The 23,188-nt window shown below is 41.8% G+C and overlaps 1 protein-coding gene across 1 annotated transcript in view; it reads right to left on the bottom strand.

Annotated features, from left to right (window-relative positions):
- Nucleotides 1-22,781, bottom strand: part of LOC311223145 (double-strand-break repair protein rad21 homolog A-like) — a 45,502-nt gene extending 22,721 nt beyond the window's left edge. Inside the window, exons 1-8 of the mRNA XM_084307895.1 lie at nucleotides 22,649-22,781; nucleotides 19,957-20,145; nucleotides 17,390-17,519; nucleotides 13,180-13,279; nucleotides 11,757-11,863; nucleotides 11,084-11,281; nucleotides 10,505-10,630; nucleotides 6,446-6,571 (exon numbers count right to left, since the gene is read on the bottom strand). Coding sequence (XP_084164021.1) covers nucleotides 6,446-6,571; nucleotides 10,505-10,630; nucleotides 11,084-11,281; nucleotides 11,757-11,863; nucleotides 13,180-13,279; nucleotides 17,390-17,519; nucleotides 19,957-20,100 — 931 coding nt within the window. The 5' untranslated portion in view covers nucleotides 20,101-20,145; nucleotides 22,649-22,781. The remainder of the gene's footprint in view (nucleotides 1-6,445; nucleotides 6,572-10,504; nucleotides 10,631-11,083; nucleotides 11,282-11,756; nucleotides 11,864-13,179; nucleotides 13,280-17,389; nucleotides 17,520-19,956; nucleotides 20,146-22,648) is intronic.
- Between the last annotated feature and the right edge of the window lie 407 nt (nucleotides 22,782-23,188).

The following is a 23,188-nucleotide window of genomic DNA, read 5'->3' as shown; positions in this document are numbered from 1 at the left end:
TTTGTCGTCTATAGTTGTTATTGCCATAAGAAACACCATTCAGAGAAGGGGAGAATAAATTGATTTAGTCAAAAGGCTCCCAAGTGGAAAGATTTCACAAGAATAATTATGATTAAAAATAAATATAATATATATACCGTAATTCCTCTAATAGTAACCGGGTCTCAAATACAAGCCGGGTCTCTATTAATGGCCGGGTGCGCTCTTGAGCTAAGCAATTATAAGCCGGCCTCCTAATACAAGCCGGGTTACTAATATACTGAGCTGCATACTGAGCTAGTTACTTGATTTCACTTTGAAAACGTTGAAATGACCAGTGACCACCTGTAATTGCACTGTTTACTATTTCATACAGTACTTGGTTTCAATAAATGAACCCAGTACATTTTACTGGGTTCAAACTGACACAATGTTGATTTATTCATTATGATCCGTTTGAAAATTTGAAATATAGGCCTCCCTCTTATACAGGCCTCCTCCTAATACAAGCCTGGTACCCGCTACAGTTGAAACAAATACAAGCCGGGGTTACTATTAGAGGAATTACGGTATATATATATATATATATATATAAAGTGTTTAACAAGGTGCTAGTATAGGGATATTTGGTCACGGTGCAACCAATTGGAGCCATGTTGATTATTCCTTCCATAGGAAAATATATTTGTATTTTATTTTGTTTTAGTTTTTTTTGTTATTACAAATGTGTGTGTTTATGGTTGAAAATGTTAAGAGATAAATAAAGATCAAATCAAATCTAACTGAATAAGTTATCCCTCTTCTAACAAGAAAGAAAAACGTCATTTAGCTTTAAACTATATAATGTCATTGCGTCCAGAGATTCCACCTTTGATAACTAAAGTAATGACACTTGACTAGTAATGAAACATGTCCCTTAGATCGCGCTGTCCTCCTGGTCGAACTGCTGCTAAATTCCAGCTGGCCCTCCTCACTGAATATGGATTCATTGTGTAGCTGAAGTGAAGTTTGCCTATAGCCTGTCGTCTATTTCTCCGCGTTCGTTTCGATAAATGTAACGTTATGCCAATTAACTTGCAATGGTAGTAACATTACGTGTTAGTATAGAATCGAATAGAAATCCTTTAATAATCCCGAGGGAAATTCGGCACTACAGAGCAAACTATGTATCGCTCACATTGAACAACAATAAACATTTAGGTCAATATAGGACTAAAATAGGAATAACAATATAATAATATTAACAATAAAATAGTGTGAACTATGGATTAATCAGTGGCAGTCTGATACGTTAGTCAGTAACGTTAGCTATAACTAGAACGCGTCGATAACTATACAGTTCCAATAGACTAACATTACACTTCTGTGATTTAAATGTGTCCTCACCTTAGACTCAGGCCCTGGGCCTGGGGTAGTATTGCTGGATGTGGATGCAGTTCCTTGTTGGTCAGTTTGGGACTGTTCTCCATCTTCTGCTGTGTTCACCCTCTTCAAATAGCGCAGCATGTTTATTGTTTAGTGCTCGCTTCACTGAGAGGATGCCACAGTGACAGTATAGCGTGTTTTTTTTATTTATTTTACTTTTCGCGGTGTTTTTGTACAGTGGAGAAAGCCTAGGTAAGAGAGATTTCCCTCACCTAGTCACCCGTTATTAACAAGTTTTAATTTTTTGGAGCGAGATTCATTTGGGGTGTGATGCTGCTGCTGGAGCGCGACTGGCTGCGGAGAGGTGGGTAGGAACTTGGTGCTGCAGCGCGACTGGCTGAGGAGTGGTGGGTAGAAGCTTGATGTTGGATTAGCGTATCGCTGCCTTGGGAGACGGAGATAGACATTGGATTCGGCTAATCATGCAACGTTTAGATTCACCATTTGACAGCAATATATGCGCGCACTGACAGTCGCTAATTTACATTTCCTGTGAAAAAAAAGAAAAAATCCTCCCCGTCCCGGTTGCGTCCCAAAAAAGATTTCTGTTCGTCCCAAATCAATATTTGATCGTCCCCGGGACGACGGGACATCGTTAGTCTCGAGCCCTGCTTAGCAGACTTCTTAGCTTAACATAACAGACAGACAGTACGTTTGGGGGAACTAATGGGATAACTGGGGTTGCAACAAAAGTGCAACTAGGGCTAAAAACACAATGAAATAAAATAATAATAATAAATAATATATAATATATCCTTCTTAGCAGACTTCTTAGCTTAACATCCCAGGGACCTAATGGGATAACTGGGGATGTTGTTTGCTCCTGACAAGAGTCTCAAAGTCTGGGGTGATGGTAGACAAAGCAACTCCGAGGTCATGCTCAATGTCCAATCTGTTCCTCTGCTTTGTCTTCAGCTGGACCAGAGCTGAGAAGCCACTTTCACAAAGATAGGTAGTGCAAAAAAAAGAATCCGACGCATCGACACAAATTCGGCGTCGACGAGTTTTTATGATCGACGTCGTCGATTATGTCTACTAATCGTTGCAGCCCTAATTATTGTTAAATGATGTTTCTCAATTGCCAACCTCTGTACATGTAAAGAGACTCATTTTGGCCGGCCTTACGGCTGCCAAAAAGTTGATTGCTTCACGCTGGATACAACCAGATAAGTTATGTCCGAAGGTATGGATTCTCACTAGGGATGTCCGATATTATCGGCCGACGGATATTATCGGCCGATATCGGCAGTAAAATGTGATATCGGAAAATATCGGTATCGGTAAAAAAAAAAATCAATAACAATATTTGTTATATATATATATCCAGTGAAATTATTAGTTACCTGAAATTATTCAGTTTTTTGGGGGGGGAAACCCTGCATATATCGGTATCGGAAATTAAGAGTTGGACAATATCGGAATATCGGTATAAAAGCCAATATCGAGCATCCCTAATTCTCACCTATCTTGATGTCATTTATCTAGAGATATCCACTGCACGTGTTATAGGTGTTAACCATTTCACTGCCACACGACAGAAGGTTAACCCTTTACTATCACACAACCGACAGTCGCCGTTAACCTTCTGTGTATTGTCCCAGTGAAAGGGTTAATGAAGCCAATATCGCAATCTGGTTGGCTGTGGTGGAAAAGTTAAAAGAATACATATGACTTTGGAATTTTGGAGTATTGAATAAGGTATTATATGAATGTCTCACGTTGGGGTCCGGGGGTGAGAACGAGCAAGTGTTCATGTCTGTTATAATGCTTTGATTTAATAAGTGAATAAAGTAGAGGAACGTGCTCACCTCACTCAGGGATTAAAGCAAAAAGAAATCTCCTGACTGAACTTTTTTTTCAGGCCAAGTCATATTCTTATTTTAACCTCCACTGTATTTAAAAAAAAATAAAAATAGCGTTAGCGTTTTAAGGGAGCCTACTTGTTTCGGTTTTCGTCGATAATCCAATGTACAGTTACGCCCACCCCGCCTACCCAACCCCCCCCACCCACCACCTCCAATGTACAGTTTCCCCGCCACAACCTACCCAACCTCCTCTAATGTACAGTTTCTTCGTCAAATGTATATACTCTCTTTTTTAGACTCTTATTGTATCACAAACAATACTGTATTTGTAAATCTTGTATGTCATAAATGTATAGATGTAGCAGTACTGTCTATCTGTATGTCATGCATGTCATATATGTTATGAATTGAAAATGGGGGACCCTGATGTAAACAAGATGAAAGTCTTTCTCTGGTCTGCATCCCCTTAACAATTGTGTGTATTGAGCTGTACTGTACCCATTCTGCTAATAACAATCAATCAATATTTAACAGATTGCAGAATGGGTACAATACAGTACGGCTCAATACACACAATTGTTAAGGGGATGCAGACCAGAGAAAGACTTTCGTCTTGTTTACATCAGGGTCCCCCCATTTTCAATTCATAGTGACATTTATGACATACACAACATTTATGGCATAGGGACATACATGACATACTACAGGTATATAGTAATGTTACATTTGTGACATATACGATATGCAAATATACAGTACTGTTACCCATAGATCCTAACAGATTATATACATATGATGGGGAGGAGACTGTAGATTAGGAGGGGGTGGGGGGGTGCGAGAAAAAATATACATATGGTGGGGAGGAGACCGTCTACAGATACACCGGTGTGATGTTGCTACAGAGTTAAGCCAATAAAGGATACTCACAACAACCACAGCAGAGGACTCACGTATTTGTACTGTGAAGTAACACGACAATGACAAATGTGTTGTTTCTGTTTTTCTTTTTGACATAGTTGCGGGACACGGAACAAGTTAACAACTCGCCACTACAGCCCGCAGTAGCCTAGGCCCTAGCCAGTCTCTTCAAACTTCCACTTGAAACTTTCTTTTGTTGGGTGGTGCCGCTCATCCTTTTAATCTGAGAACACCGGTGGGTTTTCTTTTTAGTGGCCGGCTTACTCCTTCCATTATAGTTATTAAGCCAACGTCAGCTAATCGGTATAGCAGGCGTGCGTAACGTTAGTGCAAGCAGGTGGTGGATGTGACGTCGGTAAACATGGAGAGAATTGACGCGTGAGGCGTAAAACTTGTGTTTTCTGACATGCGTTTCTACGACTGGATCTAATGCCTGTTCATGGTCTATGTATGCTGAAGGTCGGTCAGACCCAGTTTAAAAGAATAAAAGTGATTAAATATATTACTTGTGTCGTGTAACATTTAGAGAATGAACCGTATATCAGCCTATGATTTATGGTAAAGTCTATTCTCGCGGGGATGAGTCATCTCCGTCAAAACATCTCCTGACCGACTTTTTTTTCAGGCAAAGTCACTTATTTTAACCTCCACTATATATTTAATAGCGTTAGCTAAAAGGAAAAGACAACCCATATCAGGGTCTGACAGCACTACAATTACATTTTCATATCATAACAGGCTGAGACTCACCGGTAGAGCCGTCACACCGCCACTAACCCTTCAAAAAGCTTTGTGGTCCGGGCATAAATGTGTCCATAAATCCATTTACGGTAGTTAGATCTCATCCAACACTGTCTGAATGTATCTTGCGATTTATTATACATTTCCGACGACGAACTATTAGCGCAATCCGGTCTCTCAAGTCGCTGCGTCCTGCCGATTGCTCGCCAATGACTATGCTTGGCGCGGCAGGAAAAAAAAATCCCTTTTTCATGGTATTTGACACCTCCGATTGGCTAAAGTTAAAATCCGTCACGACTCCGAATCAAATGACGGAACTCCAAATTAAATTGACGGATATCAGTCTCAAGATGGAACGCTTTAATGCCTGCTCACTTGACTTTGACACTGGGTGCTGTAACCTCTTGATACTATACATACAAAATAGGGACACGGGTCCAGGCATGGCGCACTCCAGGTTTTTCAAATGTATTGGCAGCCTGAAATCATGACGTTTCGGTGTGAACACACCTTCAGAGGCTTGCACGTGCCTGGACTTGTTTCCCCGTTTTTTTTTTTTTTTTTTTTAAGCTTTGAGGGTAATCTCAGTGTCTCAGTTAAATAAAGGTGTGAATGAGGGTAATCTCAGGCCCCGTTTAGACGGAAACGCTAGCAGGTGAATCCGCAAAAATATTTTTTCAGATGTGCCTTTCATTTATACGGAAACGGCGTTTTTACGGGGTGAAACCGTAAAAAAGTGAGACCACCTTCCAGGGTGGAATTCCTAGAAACGGTAAACCTTTGCGCTCTCGTCTAAACTGTAAAACCGCATAAAACGATGACGAAAGGGTCGTCAAGGCTCTCGTCGCGCCTACTGCTTACATCACAGGCATGCGCCAGTAGCCTAGAAGCGTAAACAAAGCATGTCTGATTCTATCCATGGCGATCACCTGAAGGCTACATTGGCAGTACTTTTAAATACACAAGAATCTGTCCCGCGGCTATCACAACTATTATGACTGGACCGGTGGACCCCCACTGTCTGTGAGTGACTCTGCTTTGGTCCAATCACATTCCCCACCCACACTCTGCGAATCAGAGGCAGAGTAGGGCGGGTCTTCACAGCACGTCATGTGACATATGCGCCAATCGTGTGACAGCGGGGCTCCGTTGTCTCGAGTTGTTACAGCCTCGTCTGCACGGAGAATTCCACCCCAAAACGCTCGTCTAAACGCAAAATTAAAAGTGAAACCGCAAGACGACTTTTGCGGTTTCTGTTCAGACTTCCATCCCAAAACGCTCGTCTAAACGTAGCCTCAGTGTCTCAGTTAAATAAAGGTGTGAATGAGGGTCACCTCTGTGTCTCAGTTAAATAATAGTGTAAATGAGGGTAATCTCAGTGTCTCAGTTAAATAAAGGTGTAAATGAGGGTAATCTCAGTGTCTCAGTTAAATAAAGGTGTAAATGAGGGTAATCTCAGTGTCTCAGTTAAATAAAGGTGTAAATGAGGGTAATCTCAGTGTCTCAGTTAAATAAAGGTGTAAATGAGGGTAAGCTCAGGGTTGAAATAAAGGTGTAAATGGTGGTGAAGGTCTCACCAGTGATGTCGATGGGCTCCAGGGCGAAGGCCTCCTCCTCGTTGTGGACCAGGGTGGTCTGTTCCGTCTGGTCGGCCATGGCAGGTAGTGGTTCAGCTGGACCCGAGTCCGGACTGTCTGGCCCCGCTGTGCACAGAAAACAGGAGACAAGACCAACATTAGCTTTAGTTACTAAATATCACAACTACCCCATATACTCCGTATGATGGCATGTACAACAGTTAGGGGTGGGACGATACATCGATCCAGATCGATACATCGATGTAATTATCAACAATCGAATCGGATCGATGCGATGTAATAAGATCGATTCATATCGATACTCTTATTTTGAAAATCCTGTGGCGAGTCTCATATCTGCCCAAGAACAACAGCAGTAGCTCCGTGTGTGTAGATGTTACAGCATAGCATTCTCCCTTTCTGTGTGTGTGTGTGTGTGCGCGCGTCTTTGGAAAGACAAGATGAGGTCAGAGGAGTTTGATGTTTAAATGTTATTTAAACATAAACAATATAATACATAATAAATGTAGGCCTATACATGATCATGCAACATCAACAAATTGTTGTAGGAACGGTTTGGGAGAGGGAGGTTGTGAGTTTTGAGTTCCAAAAAATGTAGTTTAAAGCTCAATATATAAAAACGTGGCACTTTACAGTGAACAGGAGGTCTATTTGTATTAAAAACAATAGATTGATTTTCCTTTAAATGTCTGGAAGAGCTCAAAAATACAAATGTCAAATGATATTTTCATTACCTTTTTTTTGTTGATCTAAATGTTACCGATTGTGTTAAATGGGCATATGATATCATCTCATATCGATCGCAGGCACCTGAATCTAATCGTATCGTATTGTATCGTGAGAGACTTTGTGATATCGGCAAATATCGTATCGTTGTCCAAAGAATCGATATCATATCGTATCATGATGAAACTGGTGATTCCCACCCCTAACAACAGTGCTGAATATACCACATATTTACATATATATATAGCCATATTTGTCTGAATATACCTGCATATAACCCCTCATATACTTGTACACCTGCACATAACTCATAGATCTGAGTACTATAATGCTGTATATATATATATATATATATATATATATATATATTTATTCTCACCGCATATATACCTATCCTCACCCGTCTGTACTTACCTGCACATAGTCATTTACTATATCTACAGTGCATCCGGAAAGTATTCATACCCCTTCACTTTTTCCACATTTTGTTATGTTACAGCCTTATTCCAAAATGTTATTTGATGAAAACCTGCTCCAGAGCGCTCTGGACCTCAGACTGGGGTGAAGGTTCACCTTCCAACAGGACAACGACCCTAAGCACACAGCCAGGATAACAAAGGAGTGGCTTCGGGACAAGTCTGTGAATGTCCTTGAGTGGCCCAGCCAGAGCCCAGACTTGAACCTGATTGAACATCTCTGGAAAGATCTGAAAATGGCTGTACACCGACGCTCCCATCCAACCTGATGGAGCTTGAGACAATCTGCAAAGAAGAATGGGAGAAACTGCCCAAAAATAGGTGTGCCAAGCTTGTAGCATCATATGCAAGAAGACTTGAGGCTGTAATTGATGCCAAACGTGCTTCAACAAAGTATTGAGTAAAGGGTGTGAATACTTATGTACTTATCCATTTATTCTTTCAAATTTTTTTATAAATTTGCAAAAAAAAAAATCTAAAAAACCTTTCACTTTGTCATTATTGGGTATTGTGTGTAGAATATTGAGGGGTAGGGCTGCAACTAACAATTATTTTGGTAGTCGACTAATCTGTCGATTATTTTTTCGATTAGTCGACTAATCTAACGGTTATTTCTGTCACACCCTCCGTCTCTGCTTCCTGTGGGCGCGGCTCCTTTTCCGGGCTCTTAGCAGACTTCTTAGCTTAACAGACAGACAGTAAGTTTGGGGGAACTAATGGGATAACTGGGGTTGCAACAAAAGTGCAACTAGGGCTAAAAAACCAAGGAAATCAAATAATAATAATAAATAATATATCCTTCTTAGCAGACTTCTTAGCTTAACATCCCAGGGAACTAATGGGATAACTGGGGATGTTGTTTGCTCCTGACAAGAGTCTCAAAGTCTGGGGTGATGGTAGACAAAGCAACTCTGAGGTCATGGTCAATGTCCAATCTGTTCCTCTGCCACTTTCACAAAGATAGGTAGTGCAATTTTTTTTTTTTTTTTTTTTTTTTTTTAATACGACACATCGACGCAAAAATTCGGCGTCGTCGATTATGTCGACTAATCGTTGCAGCCCTATTGAGGGGGAACAAATATTTAATCCATTTTGGAATACGGCTGTAACATAAAATGTGGAAAAAGTGAAGGGGTATGAATACTTTCCGGATGCACTGTATATCTGTACATATCCTACTCTTACTAGTTACACTGCTGGCCAGTAGTCAGTCATACTGTCTCTATTCATATCATACATTTATGTACATACATCTGATGGCACTATTACTCAGTAGTACTCATTTATATATTTTATACCCAGTTTAATCAAATCAAATTTATTTGTAAGGCCCGACAACACACGTTAATGTCCCCATGGGCCGTCTTCTTTAACACTTTCAGTGCCGGCCACGCTATATATCGTCATTTCATGCCCCCCGTTGAGAGCCGACGACGCTAATTGTCGTTTTTTATTTTTATTAGCGATCTGAATTCATATTTCATCAACCGAGTCTCCCGTTGGTACAGCAGCCCCTCTATGAGCTCCGATGGGAAAATACCGGCCCCTATCGTCTATCCTTGTGTAACTGCAGCCCATTCGATTACACAGGTTGATGGGTGGGGGGGAGCCTACTCGCTCCACTATGCTGGCGAGCCGTCTGATGAAGAGGGAAGTGATTGCGAGACGGAAAGCAGCCCGGAATATATATTTACAGCAGCCAATAATCAATCAATAAACGCAATAGATATTTGGAATGGCGATCAGGAATTGGAATAATCTTTTTGGAGAACATCTGATGTAAGGTAAGGAGTCTGTTACCAGTTTTAGGATAATCGGAGCTATTTTCACTGAGATAACAGCGTGCCCCGTATGTGTATGGGTGTGTGTGCTGTTGAGGAAATAAGATAATCGATTTCTCAGCTCGCTTCTATAGCGTGCATAAGTACACGTATACTATCGATAATCTAGCGTTTATTTGAAAACGATTCATAAATAGGCCGACAAATGACAACGTGTCTAGTGTATTCGAGAATATTCCAGTAAATGCCGTTTATGACGGAATCTTTCCATTTGCCTGAAATTTGAGAAAACGATAGCTTTTCGAAATGCTATATTAAACGGAAATGAACAGATTAAAAAACATCCGTTTCGACAATGTTGACTGCAAATAAGTCATTGATAAGCGACGGGCAGATTAGACACAGCCATAATTTAAAACATAGATTATGCGTTTTTAACGCTATCATTGAAGTGGATGCTGACATTAATCAAAAAGCACTGAAAGTGTTAAACAAGTCAAGAACAAAACAAAAACACCATAAAGTCCAAAGAATTTAAAATAAATGCTAAATGAATGCAACACTCCCAGACATACCCCACGCGAAGGTAAGGAAAAACTCACTAAAACCTAGCAATAGGAAAAAATGCACCACAGGCAATGTGGAGGAGAGAAACCTTAGAAGGGCCATTCAAGGGGGGGGGGGGGGTCTCCCTTCTTAGATGTCGGTGATAGTAGTGTTGCAGTAAAACAGGCGGACACTAGTACACTACTGTACTTTACCGTTACATTTGCACTCTGGTTGGATGCCAAACTTATTTTTGTTGTACTGTACTTGTGCTGATGATAATACATTTTTGAATCTAATCTAATTAAATAAATGCAAATGGAATGTACTAACTTACACAGCATGTGAAATAGCAGGATACTGGGGACAGTATTTCCAGCATTGCTTTCCCGTCTGTTGTACGTGTTGTCAAATAGAACAAGCAGACATCTACGTTCCCTCTATGTTACCTCTACGCTCCCTCTACGTTCTCTTTACGCTCCCTCTACGTTCCCTCCAGGTGAACTCACGTGACTGGAGGTTGTCAAAGTCGTCCTCGTCGTCCCCGTGGTCTGGAGGCAGCATGACGCTCTCTGTGATGGCTGGGGGGTCGTCGAAGATGCCGCCGCCATCCTCACTGCTCAGCAGCTTGTCCACTGCAGGCCGGGAGAAAACCACAGTCAGCTTCATATCATATGTGCTTTCCAGGCTGCACTTTACATTATCTGCTACTATGCAAAAGTTACGAGTATCTAAATTTTTCTTTTAAAAAGGGCATTTAAAAAGGATACACTTCACTTTTAAATGCAGTTTTTTATAGAAAAAAAAATTTGATCCAATATTTATGGCTTAAAACCAATTTCCGACAATTAGTTACACTTTAAATAAAAACAAATTATTTCTTGATTCAGAACAATTTTATCATGGATGAACAACTTTCAATGTGAATGGTTGATTTGAATTTCAAGGACTTTTTAAGCACCTTGTTAAAAAAAATGGGTTGTTCAAGGAATTTCCTTTTTTTCCTTTTCAATCACTTTAAGCACTTCCAAGGACCTTGTGCGAACCCTGTGAATAAAAAAAACAAACCACCAGGCGTGGCCCCTCACCCAGCATGCCCCCGTCGCTGTTGCCCATGGGGTTGTCTCCGAAGTCGTCGTACTCCATGTGGTTGGACTTCTCCTGGAGGACGACGGGGCCTGGCTCGGCCTCCAACAGCAGGTTCGAGGCCGCAGCGCCCTGCATGATGTCCTCCTCGAACGCACTGGCGTCACGCATCATCTCGCGGTCGTCCATGCCGAAGTCGGCTGCGGGGAAACGACACATGGGGCCTCGTTATGACACATGGAGCGACTACAGGGCTTTGTTACAACTAGTGGTGCACGACAGGGTTCGAAATTAACTTCACAGAAGTTGTTAACAATTGCCTTAACTTGGTGTAAAGCAACGCACAGTCACTTAGACACCTATTAATGTAAGTAGAGTCACAAAAATAAATAAGTAAAAAGTAGTAAAACGGGATAAGAAGTATAGGGGGGTGGGAGCTGCTATGAAAGGCTGCCAGTCACCTCGGCGCCTGGCAGACCTTGTGCAAACCCTGATGCCTACGCATCATTTCACTAAAGCTATTCACAGCCAACGTCTGTGATTTGAGGTAGAAATATTGTATTTGCCATCGTGCAGCATTTAGGAGAGATGGCCTTGGTTTTCTTTTATGTGGACGAGGTAGAGTGAGTGAGTGAGTGAGTGAGTGAATGTGAGAGTGTGATAACTCCATCCTACCGAAGTCGTTGTCCTGCATCAGGCTCAGGTTGCCCACGTCCTCCCTCATGGTGATCTCCTCCACTCTGCTCTGGTTCAGAGTGAACTGCTGCGCCACGTCGATGTCACTACAGACACACACACACACAGAGTCAGTGTCAAGGTGGGCAAGTACTTGAATCAGGGTTCCCACAGACATTGCAAAATGAAATTCAAGGACTTTTCCCAGAATTATTTTCTTTTTTAAAGGGCATCAACACTTCCAGTGCCGTTCACATAGAACTACGTTTCTGTCGTCCGATCGTTGAGTGCCGGAAATGTAGATCTACGTTTCTGTCATAGTATTTCTTTTATTATCTATTGCCATTCATAATTCAGCGGGGCACCTTGTGCATACTCTTCTGAGTGTGTCTGAGCTGGCAGACGGTATTATACCACCCTCTAACGCAGTAGTGGTTCTCAAACTTTTTACACCAAGTACCACCTGAGAACGTAGCTGGTTCTCCAAGTACCACCATATGACCGGCGTTAAAATACAGTCTATTCAGCTATGCACAGTTCACGCAGGAGGCAAATGTATTCCTAATACCATTATTTATTGTTAACTTTTGTCAGACACAGCCACAATGTACAAAGGGATAGCACTAGAACTAGCAAACGCTTCCACACAACTCATACAATGCAAGGGGCATTGAGAACATAATAACTAACAAGCAAGTGAGAAAATTAAGAACTGTATTTCAGCAAATGTACTTAATTCTCTCCCTCTCACACAGCAAGCAATTGTCCTTCATTCTCTCTCACACACAATTATTTTGTTACAAAAACTTAATTTCCTGCATTCTGGTGCAGGAATTTTTTTAATGTTACCCTTTAAATGCCAGTGTTTGTGATGGCATCACAAATTATTGTTAAAAAAACACAAAGTAAAATATTTGCAATATATCAAATGCAAAGTATATTTTTCTGGGGGGGGGGGGGGTTATTACAAGCTAGGCATGTGTCAATGATTAGCAACACAGATTGATGGATTTTTTGTAATGTCAGATTTAACACCAATTCTTTTCAGAAAGGTGGGAGTATTTCATTTTTTATCTGACATTACAAAAAAAATCTAAAAATAAATAGTTATCAGGGCTGAAGTTGCATTTAAGATTTATGACTGTTTAGACTGCATTACTCTGTCACAGTGATCTCCTGGTTGTTCCCCACTTAGGTTACCTAACTATCGCGCCGCCCCAACCAGAAACACTGGCCTGGCCTGCTTCTAAGTTCAGTGGTGTGCTTTTTTTGTAAATGTTTTCAAGTACCCATAATTGATCAGTAGGGTTTAACCTGCAAGTTGGGCTTTAAGCACTTCAAGGACCTTGTGCGAACCCTGTTACACTGTAAAAACACCCGACAAACTCCACCCCTGCTTCAGGATGTAAGACGGTGGACTTACTCCAGGTCAGGTAACGGCTGGTCGAAGTCGTGGAACTCTTCCGGCAGGGTGATGGCGTTGTAGGCAGCCTCTCTGTTCTCCTCAGGCAGGTCCACCACACCTGGGAAACACACAGCTTTCAGACGCAGGGCTCAGAAACCGCCACAGTTACGCACGCAACCCACCAGGCGCAGGCGTGGGTTTCGTGCGAGAACAGCGCGCGTGGCCGTCCACATGGAGTCCGACTTCAGAGCGCATGGAGGAAGGCACATTTACATTGGAACAGCTGTAAATGCCTATAGTCTATATGCTAAGTCAGTCCTCATTTAAAGATTTTTTTAAGATTTCCAGTTCCAGTGTTCCATTGTCCATTTTGCATGTATAACCAGTTATTATCTAATTAATTAGACTGTTAGAATTAATTTTAGAATGATGAAATCAGTAGGGCTGACCTATTTTTGGCAATTGAAGCTTCGGGGCCGAGCTTTGATTTTAATTCGAAGCTTCAAGAGAAGATTTTTTTTTATTATAATTTTTTATTTTTATTTTTTTATCTTATGTTGTGGGACTTGGACTTGGTAAACTGTCGTTTTTAAATGTGCTCTATAAATAAAATGGATTGGATTAATTATTTAAGTAGCCCCTTTCGTGACTGACGCGCTCGGCTGCGCTGCCTGGGTGCAGTGGGGCTGCTCTCACAGCCAACGACATGACATTACATAATTATGTTGCAACATTCGTCTATCAAGCAAACAATTATATTATATTTAATTTATTATATCAGACAATGCACCTACAAAAGCAGATTATTACAATTAAATTAGCCATTAGTCATAGCAGCATAGGCATAGCCTTATTAATGTTTTGTGTGGCGTCGCCGTCACCGATACTTACGTTTTTTAGGTGATTTGACAAAGTTGTTGTAGAGTTGTGATATGCCATTTTCTTCTGGCATATCTGGCACTCTGCTTTTTGGGCATTGTCTTTGCATATTTTAAAGTGCAACTACACGTCTGATGACTTCTTCGTCGACATGTCTGCTGCACATGTCCTTGTTGTTTTCAACACAGATAATCTCCACATGCTTGTTGTAGAGAGGTGGAGTCGAGGCGCCGGTTACTTTCGTTTCATTGGAATGGAGGCGCAAGATTTGAGGCAAAAAAATATATTATTTTTATTTATTTTAAACTTCGATTTTTTTTTATGTTCGAAGCTTGTGCCATCGAACGAAGCTTCGAAGTATTTAAGACAGCCCTAAAAATCAGTGTGACTGTACTCCTGAAAAAGGTATAGTATGTAGGGCTGGGCGATACCACATCCGATTTACGATTTTAATTGAAATGCCAAGGAAATCATTCAAATAAGCTTTGTTTTAAATTTGACAAAAAGATTATCAAACCAAGATGAATTTCCCTATTGGGATTGAAATGCAAACCTAACTTTCACCAATCTTCACTTAAAAAGAATTATAATAATATATATATATATATAAGGTTACTCTTGATCAAACAAAGATGAATGTTTTTCACCAAACTTCACTTAAACAAATAAAGGTGCCTCTTGACCAGCAAACAAGAATTAGTTTCCCTATTGGGATTAATAAAGTGCAAATCTAATTTTCACCAACCATCACTTTTTGTAAAATAAAAGGAGACTTAAAAACAGTTTTTTTTGTTTTTTAAAGTCTATATAAATATGTACACGCATATCGTTATACAAATAAAGTTCATTATTATTATGAGGCTAACACTTTTCATACAGAAGTTGCAGTTCAAAGTGCTTCACAACAGTAAAAGATACAGGCATAAGAGAGCATAAAAAAGATAGAGGTAGCAACTAGCAAGGTAAGGTAAATCAGTGTTTCACATTAGGATCTAGTATCCCAATAGGCCTCTCTGCTTACAGTTTCATTCAGTAATACAAATAATAAAAATAGATTAGACAGAGTAAAAACAAAGTGCGTTGGATTCAGTTTAAAAATAGGCTAAAATATAATAGACATACAGCAGGGTATTTAACATACAACAGAGCAGTGCATCAGTAAGAAGTAAAAAGTGTGATAATTACAACAGAGCAGTGCTATTAAAATTACAGTGCATAGAACCGACACATGAATTTGATAGGAAGTGTAGGCAGGGTAAGAATAGTGCAGGTAAAGTACAATTTGTGTCAGGATATCCTTGATGTTTCATTTAAATGCCTGAGCAAAGAGATAGCCTAAAACCTGTCTTTTGAAGATGTCTAGCGACAATCAGGCTTCCCTGATGTTTTGGGGTAGTTTGTTCCCTAGTTTTGGGGCATAGTACTATAATTGCCTAAGTAATTTTTCAAGATTTCTGGAAAAGAAGAAAAAACGAATTTTCCGGCAAATGTGTATGACTTTTTAATTTATATTTTGAAAATAAGTTCCACAAGGTGCATCAACAAGTTTGCAAAAATACAAAAACACAATAACCATTGTGTAACAAAATAAGGTGACTTTTAAACAAAATATGTCGTGATTTAGGCATTTTGTCCTCGTACATACAGGTCATACACTAAGGCAGTTGTTATACTTGCCTAAGTCATGCGATCGGCATCTGTGTATGTAATGTTAAAATGCACAAGTCACACAAGTGAGTTAGGCAGATGGGGATTTTTTTATGTAACAAGCGTTCTGTTAGGCAGGGGAACTATGTGAGAATGCTATTCATCGACTACAGCTCGGCATTCAATACCATAGTCCCCTCCATACTCATAGCCAAGCTCCGGGACCTGGGCTTGAACTATGACCTCTGCCAGTGGGTCTTGGACTTCCTGACTGGCAGACCCCAGGTGGTGAGAGCAGGCAACTGCACCTCCTCATCCATCACCCTCAACATAGGGGCCCCCCAGGGCTGTGTTCTGAGTCCCCTCCTCTACTCCCTGTACACACACGACTGTGTGGCTCAGCGGAGTAGCAATACAATCATCAAATTTGCTGACGACACAGTGGTGGTGGGCCTGATCTCTGCCAACGACGAGAGGGCCTACCTGGAAGAGGTCAAGGTCCTGGCGGGATGGTGCCAGGAAAACAGCCTCTCCCTGAACGTCAGCAAAACAAAGGAGATGATTGTGGACTTCAGGAGGTCGGGGGTCAAGGACTACAGCCCCCTCAGCATCGACGGGGCACCGGTTGAGAGAGTCAACAGCTTTAAGTACCTCGGAGCCTACATATCCGAGGACTTGACATGGACCACACACATTGACAGTGTTGTGAAGAAGGCACGACAACGCCTCTACTTCCTCAGGCGCCTAAGGAAGTTCCAAGTCAGTCAGAAGATCCTTAAGAACTTCTACTCATGTACAATAGAGAGCATCTTGACCGGCAACATCACCTCCTGGTTTGGGAATAGCACTGCACAAGACCGAAGCAGACTACAAAGAGTGACACGTTCAGCCGAACGCACAATTGGAGGGGGGCTCCCCACCCTCCAGAACATTTACAACAAGCGTTGCAAGGGCAAGGCTAAGAGAATCATTAAAGACTCCAGTCACCCGAACAACTGCCTCTTTGAACTGCTGCGGTCAGGCAAGCGATACCGGAGTCTCAAGGCGAGCACAGAAAGACTCAGAAGAAGCTTCTATCCCCAGGCCATCAGGCTGCTAAACGAACAATGAACACTACACAACAACAACCACCAAACGCACATAGCACACCCATCCACACTCACTTTAAACAAACACACTGTAGCACCCACTCCACACACTTTATAGCACACACCCACTTTAAACAAACACACTGTAGCACCCACTCCCCACACTTTATATTTATTGATGAAGGATTGCACTACAACTCGTACACCTTACTGTAAATTGTACCTAAATTGTACCTCATCCCATTTCTGCTTTGCACTATATAGTACTGTACATTAGTACACTGCATAGTATTGTATATTATATGGTAACTCAGAACATTGTACATATGTCTATACCGAACACTGTGACCTCATTTTCTTCTTCTAAATTACATGCTATACTATGTTATTTGATACTATCTTGTCTAGCACAGTCTCTGGAGCGTAACAGTAAGAAGCATTTTGTATGAAAGTATTCTGTACTTCTGTATGACAACTATTAAAGAAACTTGAAACTGTTCTGCAGTAAACAGCCATCGCTGATATAGAGTGTCTGGTCAGTAACATGAGTCTCCCAGTCCCTCCACTCCTTATATATGTGACAAATAAAAACAAACTTGAAGCGTGTTCCCCACCTGGTCTGAAGGCCATCTTGATCTTGATGAAGGCTTCGTTGCAGTCTGCCAGCAGGTACTTGGCCTTCCTGTGGTAGATCCTCACCACGCCCAGCAGCAAGTGGCCCGACGTCCGCAATGCCATCTTCACCTGGAGGGAAACGGCGAAGATGGATTTATGTTATTAATTATTGTTATTATGTCGCAGCGGTGCGAGCGATCATAGCTCCAGTGTACCGGAAACCTCTCGACAGGGTCGTTAAGATCAGCGGCAAGATCATTGGAAAGGACCAGGAGCCACTCAGCAGCATCCACAAGAAACGGACAGTTAAAAAGGCCTCCCAAATAGTTGAAGACAACACACACCCTTCACACCCATTACAAACTAATGCCCTCAGGCCGTCGATACAGAGCTTCAACACTGAATAAAAGGAGCTAGGTAGCTTCGTGCCAACCTCCATCAGACTGCTGAACACCTAGGTCTGGTGGAGGCCGGACTGCCTACTTAAAATAGACTCCCCCTTCCACCTGATGGACATATATCACCTGTACTACTATTATTTATATATACATAGAACTGCTCCACATGGATTTTAATATATCATGCTTTATGTACTGTAGTTTTTTTTTTCTTCACTTTTTCTCCCATTTTTCTATATTTTTCTCCCATCCCAATTTCGTATCATCCGATTCAACCCTCCCCTGTCACGAACGCCGTTTCTTGCCTCCCACAAGCCGGCTGCAATGTGGACTAAGTCATACATAGCACAAGTCCCCTCCGGTACTTGAGGTAACAGCAGTCGCATCTTTTCACCTGCGCAGCTCGATCTCTCAGTGGCGAGGAGTAACGCGTGAGAGGCTCACGCTGCCCCCGACACTTCCTGATTCTACTGTAGGAGTCGCTGTCCACAACGCCCGATCCCCACCCATCAGTTTCCCACCCCCTAATACGGCCAATGTGTATTAGTACGGACGGCCAGCTAAACTGAAAGCAATGTGGAGCGCTGGGCTCGAACAGGCAAGCCCAGCGTCTCCGTCATTCATGGCGAGCGCCTTGCCCACTACGCCACGTAGCCGCCCTGTATGTACTGTAGTTTTAATGTAGTTGGTGTTTTTTTATATAGTGGTCTTTTTTACTGTAGTTTTAACGAAGCTGGTGTTTTTTATAGTGGCGAGTGTATGTATTGTGACTGTATGTTTGTATTTTAACCACTGCACAAATGAAGTTCCAAAAGGAAAATAAAGTAATTTGAAGTTGAAGTGTAGGCGCATCATGGCACGTTTGGAAAGTTTGAACTGTGCGTTGTGGCATCGTCACCCTGCGCACGGTCAAATGTTTCGGAGAGGTGCGCGTAGGCTCCGCCGGTGGGCTCCTTGGCCGACGACACCTCAGACCGCACCTTCACGTATATGAATCCCACTTAATATAACATCAATTGTACCATTTACTATGCAATTTCCCCACAATTAAGCTTATATGTAGCTGCGCGCTGCAGTGCAACGCGGACGTCCCGGGTTCGACTCCCGGACCCGGCGACCTTTGCCGCATGTCTTCTCCCAACCTTCCTCTCTGTTGGGACTTTATTCCTCTTTTACTTAACTTATTTTTACTGTATGAAGCTCATCAGAAACTCTCGGGTGTAAAGGTACACGTATCTGTACCGAACCGTTTCAGTGTGTACTGTACGGTAGGTTAACCGCCCACCAGGGGCTGTTTTTTTTCACAATCTATTATAATTTTTTTTTCTTCTTTTCTTTACAAGTCGATTATTAATTTCAATATAGAATATTCCTCGACAGCCCTACAAGTACAATTAGTTACTGCACACTACATCACCCCTGAGTGGAACATGGAAAGCCAGACTTTCCCCCACTGTACCAAAAACCCGTACCGAACCGTGACTTCAAAACCGAGGTACGTACCGAACCGTTACAGCCCAGCACATACATGTACCGTTACACCCCAGCACATACATCATGTACTTTATACATACCGTAACAGCCCAGCACACACATCATGTACTTTATACGTACCGTACTGTTACACAGCAGCACATACATCATGTACTTTATACATACCGTAACAGCCCAGCACACACATCATGTACTTTATACGTACCGTACTGTTACACCCCAGCACATACATCATGTACTTTATACGTAACGTAACACCCCAGCACATACATCATGTACTTTATACGTACCGTTACAGCCCAGCACAAACATCATGTACTTTATACGTACCGTACCACCCCAGCACATACATCATGTACTTTATACGTACCGTAACACCCCAGCACATACATCATGTACTTTATACGTACCGTTACACCCCAGCACATACATCATGTACTTTATACGTACCGTAACACCCCAGCACATACATCATGTACTTTATACGTACCGTACCGTTACAGCCCAGCACATACATCATGTACTTTATACATACTGTAACACCCCAGCACATACATCATGTACTTTATACGTACCGTACCGTTACAGCCCAGCACATACATCATGTACTTTATAGGTGAGAATAAAAGCAGCTTGAACGTGAAAGCGGTGGTTAGGGTTAGGGGGTTAGGTACCTTTGGTGAGATGATGCTCTCCACACTGCTCTCCAGGTTGCACTCGAACACGTGGGCCTTGGTCAGCTTCTTGTCCCAGTGGGCCGCCAGCCAGATCTTGGCTAGCGGCCCACGCTTGCTCAGGACAAAGTGGGCGTAGAACATGGCTGCCCCGGCTGCCTGGGCTCAGCACACACTGGAGAAGACCACCTGGAGAGACGGCAGTAGCAACACATCTTATTATCGATTCACATGGTAAACACAAGTCACGGACGGTCATTCATTTTGAGACACCCCAGGGGCAATAACAAGTAGTAGGAGGTAAACAACAACACAGAATAGCAGCAGACTAGCACACACACACACACAGGTGATGGAAGAGGAGATGGCACTAGTAATAATACCCTAACTTACCTTACTGTCATGCACCTGTCCTAATAAAGTAACCTACACTGTAGCACTCAACACTTTGATGAACATTGTTACTCAGCTGATAGAGTTGTGCCCTTCCTGATGACTTGTCGTACAGAACTTGTAAGTCGCTTTAAAAGCGTCAGCTAAATGACTAAATGTAATACAACTATTCGCTGTACTGTACTTTTGCTGTATAATGACGATACATTTGAATCCATCTATAAATTAAAAAAAAACATACAGGTCAGATGTAAGAAGAGACTGTGTTCTCTCATACTAAGTTACCCTAGCTGACTTAAGGTCCCAACTAGTGAACGGAGACCGATATAGAATTGTATTAATGTTTTATCTTCTAAGAAAACTCAAATATTTCAGCTGTTAAGATTAGATTTAGAACCTTTATCAGTTTAAGATATCAAGAGTTAAGTCAATGATTTGGCTACAGGCAAGGGCTGGACTTCATCCGAAATGAATATTAGTGGTAAGAAAACAATAGGCTCATCCATTGCCAGGGCCCTATTCCCCGTACCTGGTTCAACTAAGTCGATCAAAAGTCCCATTATCCAGATTCAATTAACCCGATGTTTGAATGCAGGCTTTCCCTCAGTTAGCCAGGTACGAGGAACAGGGCCCTGGTCCATCAGTGGCACAAGATCACGCTGCGGTTGGATCTCTATTCGACTAACCTACCGAACAGCCCGCCTAACCTTAGTTCACTTGAAGAACACAGCGGTCATGTTGTTAATCGTTACATTTGTTGTTTCTCTTCAAACACAGCACACACACATTTAAAATATCTCTCTCTTCAAACACAGCACACACATTTTAAATAATTGTTCATAATGTAAATTCACTCATTTTACCCAAAGTACACGGCCGGTGCATAAATAATAACGTAACTGGTTGAATAGTGGTGCCACCATCACAACAAACAAACGTTATCGTTCAATTTGAGATCTCCAAGCTGGAAAATAATGTCAGTTTGTTGTGAACAAGTTTCTTTTCTCTACAGCAGATAAAGTGTAAAACACTAACATGCCTGATATAACGTCAACAACCGCCTGCTGCGTTCACGATATCCAGCTTCTGTGCCTCATTCGTTACGTTATGATTTGTGATTATAGAAAGTTGGCGTGGAGATAAGAAAAACATCGTTTTCACTGAACTTTTGACTCAATAATGTTGATTTAAAAAGTGGCCAACACAGTTATCTTGGTGAAGAAAGGTCAAACAAAGTGGACAGAAACAATAAAGTCTGTATGTTAGCAGTTAACTGGTGGCTAATGGCTGCAGCCAGCAAGTCTGTATGTTAGCAGTTAGCTGGTGGCTAATGGATGAAGCCAGCAGTCTGTATGTTAGCAGTTAGCTGGTGGCTAATGGCTGCAGCCAGCAGTCTGTATGTTAGCAGTTAGCTGGTGGCTAATGGCTACAGTCTGTATGTTAGCAGTTAGCTGGTGGCTAATGGCTGCAGTCTGTATGTTAGCAGTTAGCTGGTGGCTAATGTCTAGTTCAAGTTTCTTTATTAGTTGTCATACAGAAGTACAGAATACTTTTATACAAAATTCTTCTTTCTGTTACGCTCCAGAGACTGTGCTAGGCAAAAATAGATAAGTATAAAATAAGTATAGCAAGTATAAAATATAAGTCAAGTACTGCTGTATGAAGAATTGAAAATGGGGGACCCTGATGTAAACAAGACGAAAGTCTTTCTCTGGTCTGCATCCCCTTAACAATTGTATGTATTGAGCTGTACTGTACTGTACCCATTCTGCAATCTGTTAATAAACTTTTCAATCAATCAATCAATAGACAAATGTTCAGTATATACATATATACAATGCTAATGGCTGCAGTCTGTATGTTAGCAGTTAGCTGGTGGCTAATGGCTAGTCTGTATGTTAGCAGTTAGCTGGTGGCTAATGGCTGCAGTCTGTATGTTAGCTGGTGGCTAATGGCTGCAGCAGTCTGTATGTTAGCAGTTAGCTGGTGGCTAATGGCTACAGTCTGTATGTTAGCAGTTAGCTGGTGGCTAATGGCTGCAGTCTGTATGTTAGCAGTTAGCTGGTGGCTAATGGCTGCAGCAGTCTGTATGTTAGCAGTTAGCTGGTGGCTAATGGCTACAGTCTGTATGTTAGCAGTTAGCTGGTGGCTAATGGCTACAGTCTGTATGTTAGCAGTTAGCTGGTGGCTAATGGCTGCCAGTAAGTTTTGTAGGCCGCGATAACATTTATCTGTCGATCCCTAAAAGTGTAAATAACAAGTGATCGCATGGAAATAATTCTGCGGCGAGTTCACTTACCGATTTGACCCCCCTTAGAATGAAATATCAATGATGATGATGATTTCTCCCAGCGAGTTGTACCCTGTTGTACTCATGAAAACAGCCGAGATGGCGCCAGCTGCCTTCCTCCCGCGCAGCTCGTCTGTCCTGCTTTTAAAACAAACCACCAGGGTGTTGTTTACAGTTTAACCGCCAGGGTGTTGTTTACAGTCCAACATGGCGGAGTTGGAGCCACAGCGCTCTGGGGTTCACAGTGGCGTCCATAGGGGGCGACAGTACACAGCTCTTGATGATTTAATTCAATTAAATTCAATTCAAATGGGCTTTATTGACATGGGAAACATACGTTACATTGCCAAAGCCAAACAAAACAATCAAACAGCGAAAACAAAAGAAATCAGTACATTACAAAAGGAATTTCTTATACAGTCTTTATGGTGGTTGTATTCCGTTGGATGTCCTTTTCGTGTCACAGCAGCTCACAAATCTTGCTGCTGTGTTTGTGTAGCAGGTATATACGATTATGCATTCCACTAGGGCTGACCCCTACCCCTATTA

This window comes from Notolepis coatsorum (assembly GCF_963971535.1).
Source record: "Notolepis coatsorum genome assembly, chromosome: 2".
NCBI lineage: Eukaryota > Metazoa > Chordata > Actinopteri > Aulopiformes > Paralepididae > Notolepis > Notolepis coatsorum.
Note: the sequence above shows the minus strand (reverse complement) of the source record. Positions and strands in the feature narration are given on the sequence as shown.